The sequence below is a fragment of the Erigeron canadensis genome, chromosome 8 (genome assembly GCF_010389155.1).
Source record: "Erigeron canadensis isolate Cc75 chromosome 8, C_canadensis_v1, whole genome shotgun sequence".
Classification (NCBI taxonomy): Eukaryota; Viridiplantae; Streptophyta; class Magnoliopsida; order Asterales; family Asteraceae; genus Erigeron; species Erigeron canadensis.
Window position 1 is genome coordinate 41,476,381 of NC_057768.1, and position 13,099 is coordinate 41,489,479.

The 13,099-nt window shown below is 34.5% G+C and overlaps 1 protein-coding gene across 1 annotated transcript; it reads right to left on the bottom strand.

The window, feature by feature from the left end:
- Positions 1 to 7,126: 7,126 nt before the first annotated feature.
- On the bottom strand, positions 7,127 to 7,753 carry LOC122610867 (glutathione S-transferase T3-like). The gene has a single exon (XM_043783824.1). The coding sequence runs from the start codon at positions 7,751 to 7,753 to the stop codon at positions 7,127 to 7,129; it is 627 nt and encodes a 208-aa protein (XP_043639759.1).
- Positions 7,754 to 13,099: the final 5,346 nt, after the last annotated feature.

Here is a 13,099-nt window from a genome sequence, read left to right on the forward strand (position 1 = left end):
CACATACTAAACACCAAGGGGGTAATGTTGTAAATGTTCTCTCTATAAATAGAGAGACATGTACAAGAATACTAAACCCTAATCTTTCACCTATATTGTGTGTGCATTTTCTCTCCCGAATTCTTTCTCCCATCTAACAACAATCATCTCGTTTTGGGAACCCGACATCAATGGCAATAGTTCTTGCTCTTCCAAGGTCCACTGGATCAGGTATTATTATTATTATTATCATATTTTCATTATATTTACGATACGAATCATAATTATTCCAACATGGACAACTTCATCAAAAACGGGAGTTATGGATTGAAAGTTATGAGTGTTTAAACTTCGAAAAACAACGTCAACGAGCACTTTTTGTGACTCGCATTTTAACCACAAAGACACACTCGTTCTTACCAAAATTTATGTCATTTGAAAGATCTAACTATACTTTCATTTCACATTTTCAGTTTTTACCAAACGAATATATACAAACAATTACGGCCCTTCAAAAATTACCAAAAGCCATTTTTAGTTGTTGGACTTTTAGTAAATAGCTCCAATGGGTTGCTTTGCGACCCATAAAATAAATATAAAAAAACCCACCTAGACATAGGAGTGTTCATTATTTGGTTTCGTCCGAAAAACCGCCCAATCCAACTGGATTTGGGTAAATTAGGTTTGGGTTGTTTGGATTTTGTTGGTTAATTGGTTATAACTGAATAAAATTATCGGGTATTGGATTGGTTCTGGGTACAAAAAATAAAATTTGGGGCCCAAACCAAAACCCGATAAGTTAAATTTGATGAAACTTGGTCATATCATATCGTGTAGTCAATTACACTCTTAATTTGACTACTGTTTATACAAAATGCAAGTATTCTAGAATTATTGTAGTATGATATTATGAAGACAACACCATCACTAAGTTATGTAGTTAATTAATTACTTACGATATGTTATAAATTTAATTCTAATTTACTATCCATGATAAGTCGTTATATATGGTTAGTTTAATTTTTGAATCATTTTACCTTTTCGGATTGATTGGGCCCCAATCCATTTAAACCGAATGTTCTTTGGGTGTTTTGGATCGGGTGTTTACATTTTTGGATTAGGTATTGGTTGGTTAAAATTTTATTTAAGACTCGATTAAACGAAACCGACTAACCTTATTAAACCGAAACCCAACTATTTGAACACCCCTACCTAGACACATATTTTTTTGAAATATTATACTCCTTTCGTTCCATTTTAGTTGTCCGTTCAAAGTCTTTTTGTTTCACCTTTGACCTCAAATATTTTTGTTTATATTTTATAACACTTGATATAAAATATATGAACAAATTTAATTTTAAACGAACTTTTCAATGATATGACTTTCATCAAGTATTATATAATACAAAGAAAAAATATTTATGGTCATTATTTGAAGCAAAAAACTTTGAAAAATCAACAGTGGACAACTAAAATGAGACAGACAAAGAAAGATCCGGAAGACCTTCAAGCATACTTGCATTAGCCATTATCAATTTTTACACCAAAATAATATACCTCAAAAGTTACACTCCCTCAAACACTACCTAGCTAGCTAAACCATTTCTGCTTATTGCCCAATTGGCCAACCAATTAACCGGTTTCTACAACATTTGTGACCCCGCCCGTTTATGTAAGCCATGATTCGATTCTAAAATTTTGTACATACGGTATGTATTTACTTTCATGAAGGCTAGATCTTAGTGGGTCGCTATATAGATTTGCCCATCTTTACCACTAAAACATCCACGAAAACCTCAAGATGGTACACGAAAACACTATATATGATCAAGTATAAAATCTTTCATATATGACCTTGATTATGATTTGACGGGTTTTCCTTATTTCTCATTTGATAACCAAATTACATTTATTTTGGAGTTTATTGATTGTTTTCATCTCCATTATTATAGCCATATATCGACTAATTTTGCTGATTTGCACACAGAGTTAAGCTATACATATGTTCATTATATATATGTATCTATTGAGATGTTGTGTCGTAGCTTTTTAGGTGTTGTACTGTATACATAAAATGTATCGTAAGATCATTCTTTTTAACCCTGAATAATCATTGAACAAGTACGTTATCATTTGCTTCTATTATCAGTATACACTGATTGTATGTTATTACTTATGTTGCACCACAAAAATATATAATAGTAATAAAAAAAGTAATGACATGGAATGAAAAAGCTTTTTAGTGTTATATATATAGGGAAATTAAATGGCCATATGTTCTATGAGATATACTGTAATGATTTTTGAAAGATGTGCACTTTGAGAATTACTAACAATAAAAGAGAAATCTTTAAACTAGTTACTGTATTTTTTATATACAATGCAACTAAAATTCATCTTCTATGAACATTAATTTGATGATGATATATATATTTCATGAGCCACTTTGATGAATGTCTCTTCTTTGCACGGAAATGTTAAACCTCCCAAAGGGTGAACATAGCCAAACTCCTCTTCAGATTGATGCAGCAAAGCATGAAACAAAGGGTGTTTTAGATAAGCCAATGGAACCATATATCTCTTTTTTCTACTTTCACCAACATACACGGAGAAATATCCTTTTGGTATATCCATAAGCGTTAAGGATGAATCATATGTCGGCAAACACTGCTTTCGCGACTTGATCACTTTCGTAAACTTGTGTAATCCCATGATTGTAGCGGAAAGGTAGTCTAAAAATTTGAATTATGTATAGTAAGGAATAATGAGTTTCTTTGTAGTAGTTGGAGAAAGACACAAGAGAATTGATAGATCATCTAATTAAAAACCAATAACGGTATATATAGGTATCTTACCAACTACAAATCCTATGAAATGAAATGTACAAGGGAACAAAATACGTCAAAAACTAAGTATTCTAGGTTGTACACACAAGACAAACAATTTGTTGGCAAGTTTATCAAAGAGATCGATTTATGAATCATAAGTATTTAATTTTGGTCCGTACAAGAATAAGTTTTATATGTAACTGCATTTCCATAGTTAATACTCGTATAGTCGTATTGTAGAGAGAATATACCATTGATATGAATATTTTGTCATATATGTTCGACTTCGAATATTCTTTGACCGACTTGTAATAACTATAACTAATACGGTATAACAAGCTTAGTTTGAGAAAGTTCACTTTGTTTTATTTATGATAATACTAATCTAATAGAAAAATAGCTAGCTAGCACAATAAATATCTATTCTCCCTCGTAAAAACCGTCGAAGGCTTATTGAATTACTTAAATTCTATTAGAGAAGTAATCGCGTAATGTCTTGAAAGAAGTGGTTATTACGTTGTTAATCATGTTAACATATACGAGGATATGTCATGAAAGAATTCGTTGTTAGAATATATAAGTATTTGTTGTAAAATGTATTAAACGAGTTAATTGTAGAAATGAAAAGTTTGACTAAATATATATAAAGTATTATGAGTACTAATTAAGATTTAAGCTGCATGCGAAGTAGAAAGGTCATTTTACATATCAAATTTTTTTAACTATTAACATGATGCGTGGAAATTCTTATATAGTACTTCCTCCGTCCCATATTAAATGTCTAATTTTAATTTGTCAAATTTTCTGCTTGTAACTTTAACCATGAATTTTTTTGTGTTATATAATAGTTGACTAAAGTTATATCAATTAAAAGCACATTGAAAACCCAATCCATCCATATATATTATATGGAGTGTTATATAATATAGACATATATTTTCACGGTCAAAATTTAAAGCAGAAAACTTGACAAGTCAAAATTAGACATTTAATATGAGACGGATGGAGTATTATAAATAAATGTGAAATATTCAATATATACCTATTAGCTCATATCTTATTAATATTTATCTTATTTAGTCAAACTTACGACTATGTTTGTATATAAGTGAAAGACGTCACAAGTGAACCATTAATGAAACCTTTCCCGATGACATCAAAAGTAACAAATATATATCAAGTGACTTAGACTAATATTACATAAATAAAGGGAAATGTACAAAGGGAAACAAAATAGTCAATAACTAAATATTCTGGATTTTTGGGTATTACACATGAGATAAACAATTTTTAGGCATATTCATCCAAGAGATTTGTGAATCGGACATTTTTTGGTACGATACAAGAATAAGTTCTACATTTAATTTCACTTATATAATTATAATAATTGTAGAGATCGAGAATGTACCATGAATACGGATATTCTGTCATATATCTTAGACTTTGAATAATGGATATACCTTTGAGCCGGCTTGAATTATCGTATATTAATTACTAATGCAATATAAGAGACAAAGGTGTAGTGTCAAAATTTTGACAAATTGGCTAACTTGACAAGTTATCGACGAATCACAAATTGCCGCGTGCCGTTGCAAAAAACTAGCAGAAAGTAGTGGTGTAGCAAAGAAAACTTGCCAATTTGAAAACTAAATAAAAGGTAACCATAATTTATAATCTTAGTTGCCGGAAAAATAAAAAAGTGACTTTTTTTATATAAAATAAAACTTGGGCTAAGAATTTGAGGATCGGAAATTTCGAAAATCGGAGACGTCATGGCTGCTAACCCGAAGGTTTACCCCGTCATGATATGCCTCAGATCATTCGAGTCCCATTTTTACGAACATTTGTATCATCATCGCTCATTTAACCGGCAACCTAAAACTGTTCAATGATATTATCATCAACTAAAAACTACTTTTTTCGGCTACCTATTGTTTTAATGGAACAAAATCCGGCAACGCTACCAAGGAAAAATCCGACAACACTGCCGCTAAGTTAACACTACCAAGCTAATCACAAACATGCAATTAACGACAATGTAAAAAGATAAATATACATATAAGCAGCAGTAACCGGAAAACCCAAGAAAAGGTTCGCCGGAAAACAAACCGACGTAAGCAGCAGCAACAACAACCAAAGTTAACCATAAACCCAAGAAAGGGCTCGCTGGAAAACCACAACCGTCGTAGCAGCAACAGCAGTCTCACCGGAAAACCCAACATAGGGCTTGCCGGAAAACGGATGCAACATGCAACAACACTAGCAGTTCACCGGAAACCCAAGAAAGGGCCCGCCGGAAAACCGAACCAACAAAGCAACAGTTAACCATATCGATTAAACCGGAAACCCCAAAAAAGGGGTCACCGAAAAACCAACCAACAAGTAGTCAATAGCCAACTACACCCTTGCACAAGCCAAACAAAGTTTTGGCCGTAATAAAAGTGAACATTTTTGGCCGGAAACGACCGGAAACCCCAAAAGGGGTTTCAGATCTCACCGAAAAAGGGTGATATAACGTTAGGCTCGGCAAGTTTAATTGGCACGTATTCCGACAATAGAAGCCAAGAAAAACATAGTTTTAGCCTCAAAATCGAAAACCCAAAAAAAATAATTTAGGTTTCCGGCGAGAGTCGAAAAGATTGGCACACACAAAAAAAAACGGTCACAAGTACACGCTCCCAACGTTCACAAGGATCGGCCAAAACATGCCGATATATATAGCCAAAACTAGCCGATTAAACTTGTCAAAACTAGCCGATACATGTGCTATAATGTAGTCGATGAGCCGATACTTGCCGATTGTTTTTGCCGATAAAACAAGCCGACTACACCATTGCCCCTAAGCCCCCTAAATATAACAAGCTTAGTTATGATAAAGTAGTTCAGTTAATGTTGGATATGATATTATTAAATGGGCTATTTGTTTAGAAAGGCACTCAACTTGTCACAAATACCTGTTTTGGGGTTCAAACAAAAAAGTCCTCTATTGTGAGGATCAAAACCGGCTAAAGCGTCTTTATTGGGTCTGTGATAAGGTAGCCAGTCATTTTTTATTTTGAATTTCTTTTACTAACTAAATGAATGATCTGTATTTACCACCTCATTTTTCTCTTTTTTGTTTTACTTATGTTTACAGTATGTAGATTTTGATATATATGATACATAATATGATATATATCATTGTTGCTAGGTGTATGCCAACGTTAGCTAACCAACAACACCCTCGTCTCGTCTGAATTCATCTCTGGCCAACATTACGAATCCTGCCACACCTCTCTTTTGAACAAACCTTTCACCACCAAGATCTATATCTATATATCATCTCATAAAAACAAAAGGACCAAACACAATTACACAAATCTGTATTAAACTATCAATATACCAATTTCTATTTTTTTGAACCTAACATTAAAATCAATCCAAGACTCAACAAACCAAATATAAAAAATTCAATCTTTAATCAAGATTATATGTGGGTGGTTGGGAAAAAGGAAGATGGATATTTGTGGGTTTTTTCCAGAAATCGAAAATAACTAACAAAGAGTGGTGTTGGGGGTTGTCACGGCGTGGTGGACTGGTGGTTACCTTAAAGTGGTGTGGCGACGACGACCCAACGTGGGGATGGCGGCAGAGGTGGCATCCGGTGGTGTTGGGGGTTGGATGGTTGCCCTTTGTTGCTTGGATGATGATGGACTTTATTTTTGTAGCGTTTTGAGGTGTATCTCCATTTTTCCGGCGTGGTAGGGGCGGCAGCCCGACAGTGAGGGTGGCCGGTATAAGAAAAGGGGGAGAAGAATAGAGATAAAGGTTAAGAATGGTAATACTAGATCTTTTGTCACTACAAAATTATCAATCAGAGAAGAATTGAAATATTGATATGTTAGTTTAGGTTGGAAACTTTGAATGTATCTTCGATCCGACATTTAGGGTGGAGGGAGAGCTTCCCCGCTCCTCCCCTCCCCTCCCTGATTTTTCTTCTCCTCCCCTCCCCTCCCCGAAACCTAGGAGCACTTCACCACCTCTCCCCTCCCCTCCCCACCATTTTCTATTTAATTTCATTTCTATTTATTTTTAAAACTAAAACATTTTATTTAATAAACTAAAACTAATACAACTTAAAAACACAAATAAAACACATAATCTTATTCAAAAATACGAAAACAAGTAAATCATAAAACTTAATCAACATAAACATACAACTAAGGCGCCGACCATCCGTACTGCTCACAAAGGGCGCGTTTCTGCGCCAAAACCATCTCCAACATCGGCCCGCTGAGGTGATCGTGTGGCCTGATCACGAAGTCCATATCATTCTGTTGCTACTGACTCTGGACCATCCGTGTCATCTCCTCCTCCCGTTTCCTCCTAGCCTCCTCCGCCGCCATATAGCTATCCATCATCGCCTTCTGCATCTGCATCTTCTCCTCCCGAGCTCGTTTTTTATCCTCATTGTCGCATTTCAACTCCGCGACCATCTTCAAGAACTCCTCAGATGTAGTAGAGGCGGAAGGAGTAGTCTGCTTACCCTTAGCTTTACGGAGGGGTGGCACGGGTCTAGCCTGATGTACTGGTGCATCATCTATGTCGTTCCCTCCCTCCTCTTCTTGCTCCAAGTGGTCCTCATTCAAGTTAATATGGACCGACGGCTCCCCTGATGAACGTACATGGACAGACCCTTCCGTTCTTGCTCTTTTGCTACCCGACTCCTCACAAATCCCCTCCAAAGTAAGAACCTCCGACCATTTCGGTCCTCTCCTCAAAACCTGCCACGCCTCTACATGCGGAAACCCGGACTTGTTATTGTATTTCCGCATAGACAATGCCACGGTCGCCTTAAACACATCCTCGTCACTTTGGCCACTCGACATCTTACTTTTCTTCACATTGTAAATACCACAAAAACCCGACACCTTATGCTTCAAATCCTTCCATTTCGACCGACACATTTCAGGGGTACGTCCCGACTCACGGTTCAAGTGTGAGTCCAACTGAAACTTCACCTTCTTCCAAAACGAACCCGCCGTTTGGGCGTTTCCGACGTATGGATCCTCAGAAACGTTTAACCAAGCTTTTGCCAAACACGCCTCTTCATCCTTCCCCCAATTTCGACACTCTCTTTTACCTTTAACCGAGACTTGGGTCTCGGGTATTGCTTCCACCTCTTCCTCCTCCACGTCTTCTTCTTCTCTTCTTCTTCATCTTGAACCTGCTGAGTCGCGAAGTGTGATGATGAACCACCCGCGAAACCCGAAAACCCGGATTGAGTTTCATTCGCAAAACCCGAAAACCCGGTATTCGGTTGGACACTTGACGGGACAGAATCGAAAAACAATGGATCCATACTATTCAAGAAATCTTCAACACGTTGTGTCCTATACACATCTTCGGCCGTATTTTTTTGCGAAGGAGGAGGTGGCATAATATCGCGATTGTTTAGCGGTGGCGCGTTTCTACGTTTTTTGGGTAGATTTGAGTAAGTGGGTTCTTTTGGTTTCTTCCCCCTATTCATTTTTGAGGGTTTAGATGGATGATTTGGTTGAAAAAAAAAAATAAAGAAGAAAGTTGGAGGGGGCTATGTTCGGCCAGAAAGAAGAAGAAAAGAAAAATGAGGAAGAAAAGAGAAAAAGAAGAGAAAAAGAGAAGAGAAAGAGAAAAAATAAGGTGGGCCCCACGTTTTTTTTTTTTTTTGCAACGGTCACAAAACTGGGTACCTAAACCGGCACCACTGTGCCCAGGCTGCTCCCCTCCCCACCGGTACCGGGGGGTCGGAGCGGTGTTCCTTCCGGTACCGACCCGGTACCGGTCCGTGCCTCAACCACTCCGTCTAGCCTTATGTGTTTGCAAGTCTCCAAATGATTTTTTTTACTTTTGTATATCTCCATGAATTTATATCTATATTCTATATTAATATTTAATATAATAGATAAACAGGGGTCAAAGTAGGTACAAATTAATACACATGGCTGCCATGTAGGCAATAACCGGAAACACATCAGCTTCAAGAAGTTACGGGCCCAATAAAGACGTTTTAGCCGGTTTTAATCCCTATAATAAATGACTTTTTTGTTTGGACCACAGAACAGGTATTTTTGGCCAAGTTGCTAGCCGGCCTGTTTTTGCAAATTTTGTTAACAGTCCTGTCAGTTATAAGTCAGTTTCTAATATATTTTTTTACGTATTGTATGTTTTAACTTTCATGAAGGTTAGAATTTAATGGGTCACAATATATATAGATTTGCACATGTTCACTACATGCACATCCACACAAAGCTTAGGATGAGGCGATGTTACAGCAAACGACTATCATTCTGTCAAGCATAAAACATTTCCTCTAGGACCCCGATTATGACTTGACGGGCTTTCCCAATTATCCGTTAACTATAGAAGTACATTAAATTTGTAGTTTCTTGCATCTCCTTATTTAGTTAAATATTGATCATTATTACAATAGTATATTTTATTTGCACACAGATCTACTTTATGCATGTGGATCATATATATGCATTAAGATGTTGTATCATAGCTTTATAGGTGTACGTGTTACCTTATACATAAAATGAAAGTCTCTTATGGTCGACGTCCTTCGTAACCTTGAATAATCATTGAACAACAACGTTATCATTTACATGTATTATCTTGTGTATGTATACACCGGTCATATGTAATTACTTATATATGTTGCACCGAAAAAATTAAAAATAAATAGTGACATGGAATGAAAAAGCTAGCTTCTTAATTAGTATATCCAAAAGGGCAAAAGCCATTTGTTCTATGAGATATATATAATGATTTGTAAAAGATGCTTTTACAATTACTAATAATAAAAGATAAATTTCCTAGCTAAGTTTTCTACGATGACAATGCAAATTAAGGAAAATCATCTTCTATTAACATCTCATGATGATGATGCTGATGTTATATATATTTCACGAGTCACTTCAATGAATGTCTCTTCTTTGCACGGGAATGTTAAACCTCCCATAGGATGGGTATAACCAAATTCCTCTTCAGAAAGATGTAGCAAGGTGTGAAACAAAGGATGTTTTAGATAAGCTAATGGAACCATAAATCTCTTTTTTTTGCTTTCACCAACATACACGGAGAAATATCCTTTTGGTATATTCGTAAGCGTTAAGGATGAATCATATATCGGCATCCATTGCCTTTGTGACTTGAATCTCGGAAACTTGTGTAAGCCCATAAATATACTAAAAAAGTAACCTCAAAATTGGAACTACGTGTAGTAAGAGAGCGGTTGGTTTCTTTAGAGCTGTTAGAAGGGCACAAGAAGTTGAGATATAATCTAAAAGACGATAATAATGGTATATATAGGTGTCTTACCAACTACAAATCCCATGACGCGAAATGTACAAAGAAATCAAAGTACGTCAATAACTAAATATTCTAGGTACGTAGTACACACTAGACAAACGTACAGTTTCTAAGCAAATAAAAAATTTCTTAGAATCATGCTGCATATTTTAGTCCGTACAAGGATAAGTAATATATTTAATTGCGGTTATATAGTGAAATTTGTAGAGAGAATGTACCATTGATATGAATATTTTGTCATGTGTTAGACTTCGAATATCCTTTGACCGTCTTGAATTTTTGTTATATTAGTTACTTTGTAAGTAGTATAATATATATTGTTACAAGCTTAGTTTTAGTAAATTCACATTATTTTTTATACAATACTATTATATTATTATCCAAATTAAGTAAACATCTATACTCTCTTAGGAAAATTGTCAATGCTTATTAAATTACTTAAGTATTATATTACTCGTACTTAAGTTTTATATATGTAGAAAATGTTCAATATACCCTACAGGCTACAGCTTCTTTCTTAACTAATTTTTCTCTTATTTAATATAATTTATATATATGTTTTTATATATATAAAAAAAAGTTATTCCCACATAGTTTCATTTATACGCCTCATGTAATTCAGTCAATGGTGCATTGATCGGATATATATATATATATATAGGGTCACTTCGGTGACAACACTTAAAAACATCATTTTAATTCAATAAAAGTTCATAAAACTAATATAGTGCTTAACTAATTATCATTATTTAAGTGTTTCACAATACATTGATCCGTCAAAATCGAAAAAATCACGTTTTTTTTTATGTGCATCCATCTTGGATCCATATTCATCAAATTGATGCATCCAACAAAAAACGTAATTTTTTCAATTTTGACGGATCGATGTGTTATTAAACACTTAAATAATAATAATTAGTTATGCACTATGTCAGTTTTATGGACTTTTAATGCATCAAAATGTAGTTTTTAAGTGTTCTCATTTTAATTTCGTTCTCATTTGATAGCCACCATATATATATATATATAATATGTGTGTAGGGGACCCTTATTTTGAGATTTTTTTTTTATAAACTCTTAAATTATGTATTGAATCACATGTTTTTTTTTGTTCATTCATTTGAAACGTTATAAAAACATATTAAATTTTTTTCAAAACCTTATATATATTCGTCTGTGTACATGTGAACGAAAACGTGAACATATTCATTCACAAACTTACATAAGGCTACTTGGAAAGTTTTTAAAAAAAAGCCTTTTCTACAATATACTCTTTTATATCATATCACATGTGAATGAAAAAAAAACATGTGATCCAATAAATAATTTGAGTTTTCATTATTATTGCAAAAAAAAATTCTTAAAATAAGAAAAGTCTATATAAATAAATAAATAAAATATATATATATATATAGTCATGGTTTCATGTATGAAACTTTAGTGGCAAATCAAAATAGCTAGAAGCTACTGGGGATGGCCGGTCAGTTGGTCACTTAGGCTATGAGGAGTAGTGAAAGGGGGGAAAGCCCCTCATCCAACAAATAAATGTCACGTGACCTGCAAATATAGTACAAGGAGTAAGCCTTCTATAAACGAACGGGCAAGGGGCAAAATTACATTTGGAACGCCCCGGAACGCCCTCGAGGGCCGATGAGGGGCATTCCCGGAAGCGTTCCCAATCATTTTTTGGCAGGAGAATGCCCCTTAATGGGCTACTCCTTACAGTCTTATGACTTATGAGCTCGGAAGCAAAGCTTGTATAGATTTTGGTTAACATGGTAAGTAGTGGATTATATAAAGTCGACAATGGCTTTAAATCGGGATATGTAATTCAGCTTGAGCAAAAGTTCAAAAAGAATTTGAATGCCACTATATCGACGGTTGGGAAACTTAATTACATCAAGGTAAATCTAACGACGGAGCTGTGTGGGGGGTAGGGGTGGCCAAGGCCCACCCCCCAAAGCTTAATTTTTCATGGCTATATATGTGTATTACTAATTTATATGAGTATAAAACTAACCGTTTTAAGCGGGAAAAAAACTGACTCATTAAGGACCCACTAATCAAGATTAAACCAACATACTCTGCTATACGTATATCCTTCCTTTATGGAGATGTGTGAAATAGTTATTAGAATTTAGAAGAGTAAGAAGGTTCATAAGATAACTACAACCGATAGGAAAGTGTCTAGCTTGTGGTCTACCATCTATGGTAGTAACTGTTAGCCATTATTAATTCTGGCCACCCCTAAACCACATTCCTGGCTCCGCCATAAATCCATATTTGCATGGTAGTATAAGTATTAGACTCGTTCAATATATTGTTTGTCAACTTTATGGTAAATACATTGTTTTCATCAATAATGTTGTTATTTTGTTTATTTACTACTCCTAGCGATGATATGGAATAGTGTCACAAAGATGCCGCTAAATAGAAAAACAATAAACCATTTTCTAGCTATGAGGATTTTGTTCGCTTAATTTCATCAATATATTGTTTGAACAAGCTTTTGATATATTTTGTATATATATATGCATGATGGTTCAAATGAACTATGAGGTTACTTTGTATTTATTAGGTTTAACATTGGTTATGTGATTGTGGTGATTTTATAATCATTGGCAGAAAAGTTTTTGGAAGACTCTATATTTACCCTAGCGTTAAATAAAATTAAACCAATTTAGATTTACTGAAATACGAGTAGTTTTTAATTGTTTTAAAAAGTAAAAAGAATTTATCTCGAGTAATTGAAAATTAACATTTAACAATTTTAACATTAACAAAGCGACAAGACAAGCCTGTCTCTCTATCCTACTTGCAAATGAAATAATCCATTCATTTTTATATTTTTAGTTATCTATATTTATTGATTTCTTTAACCCAAAAAAATCTTCCCTGTACACTTCCGTAATTCCCTATACACCATCACATTTTGATTCTTGGCTCCTTTTTTAGATTCA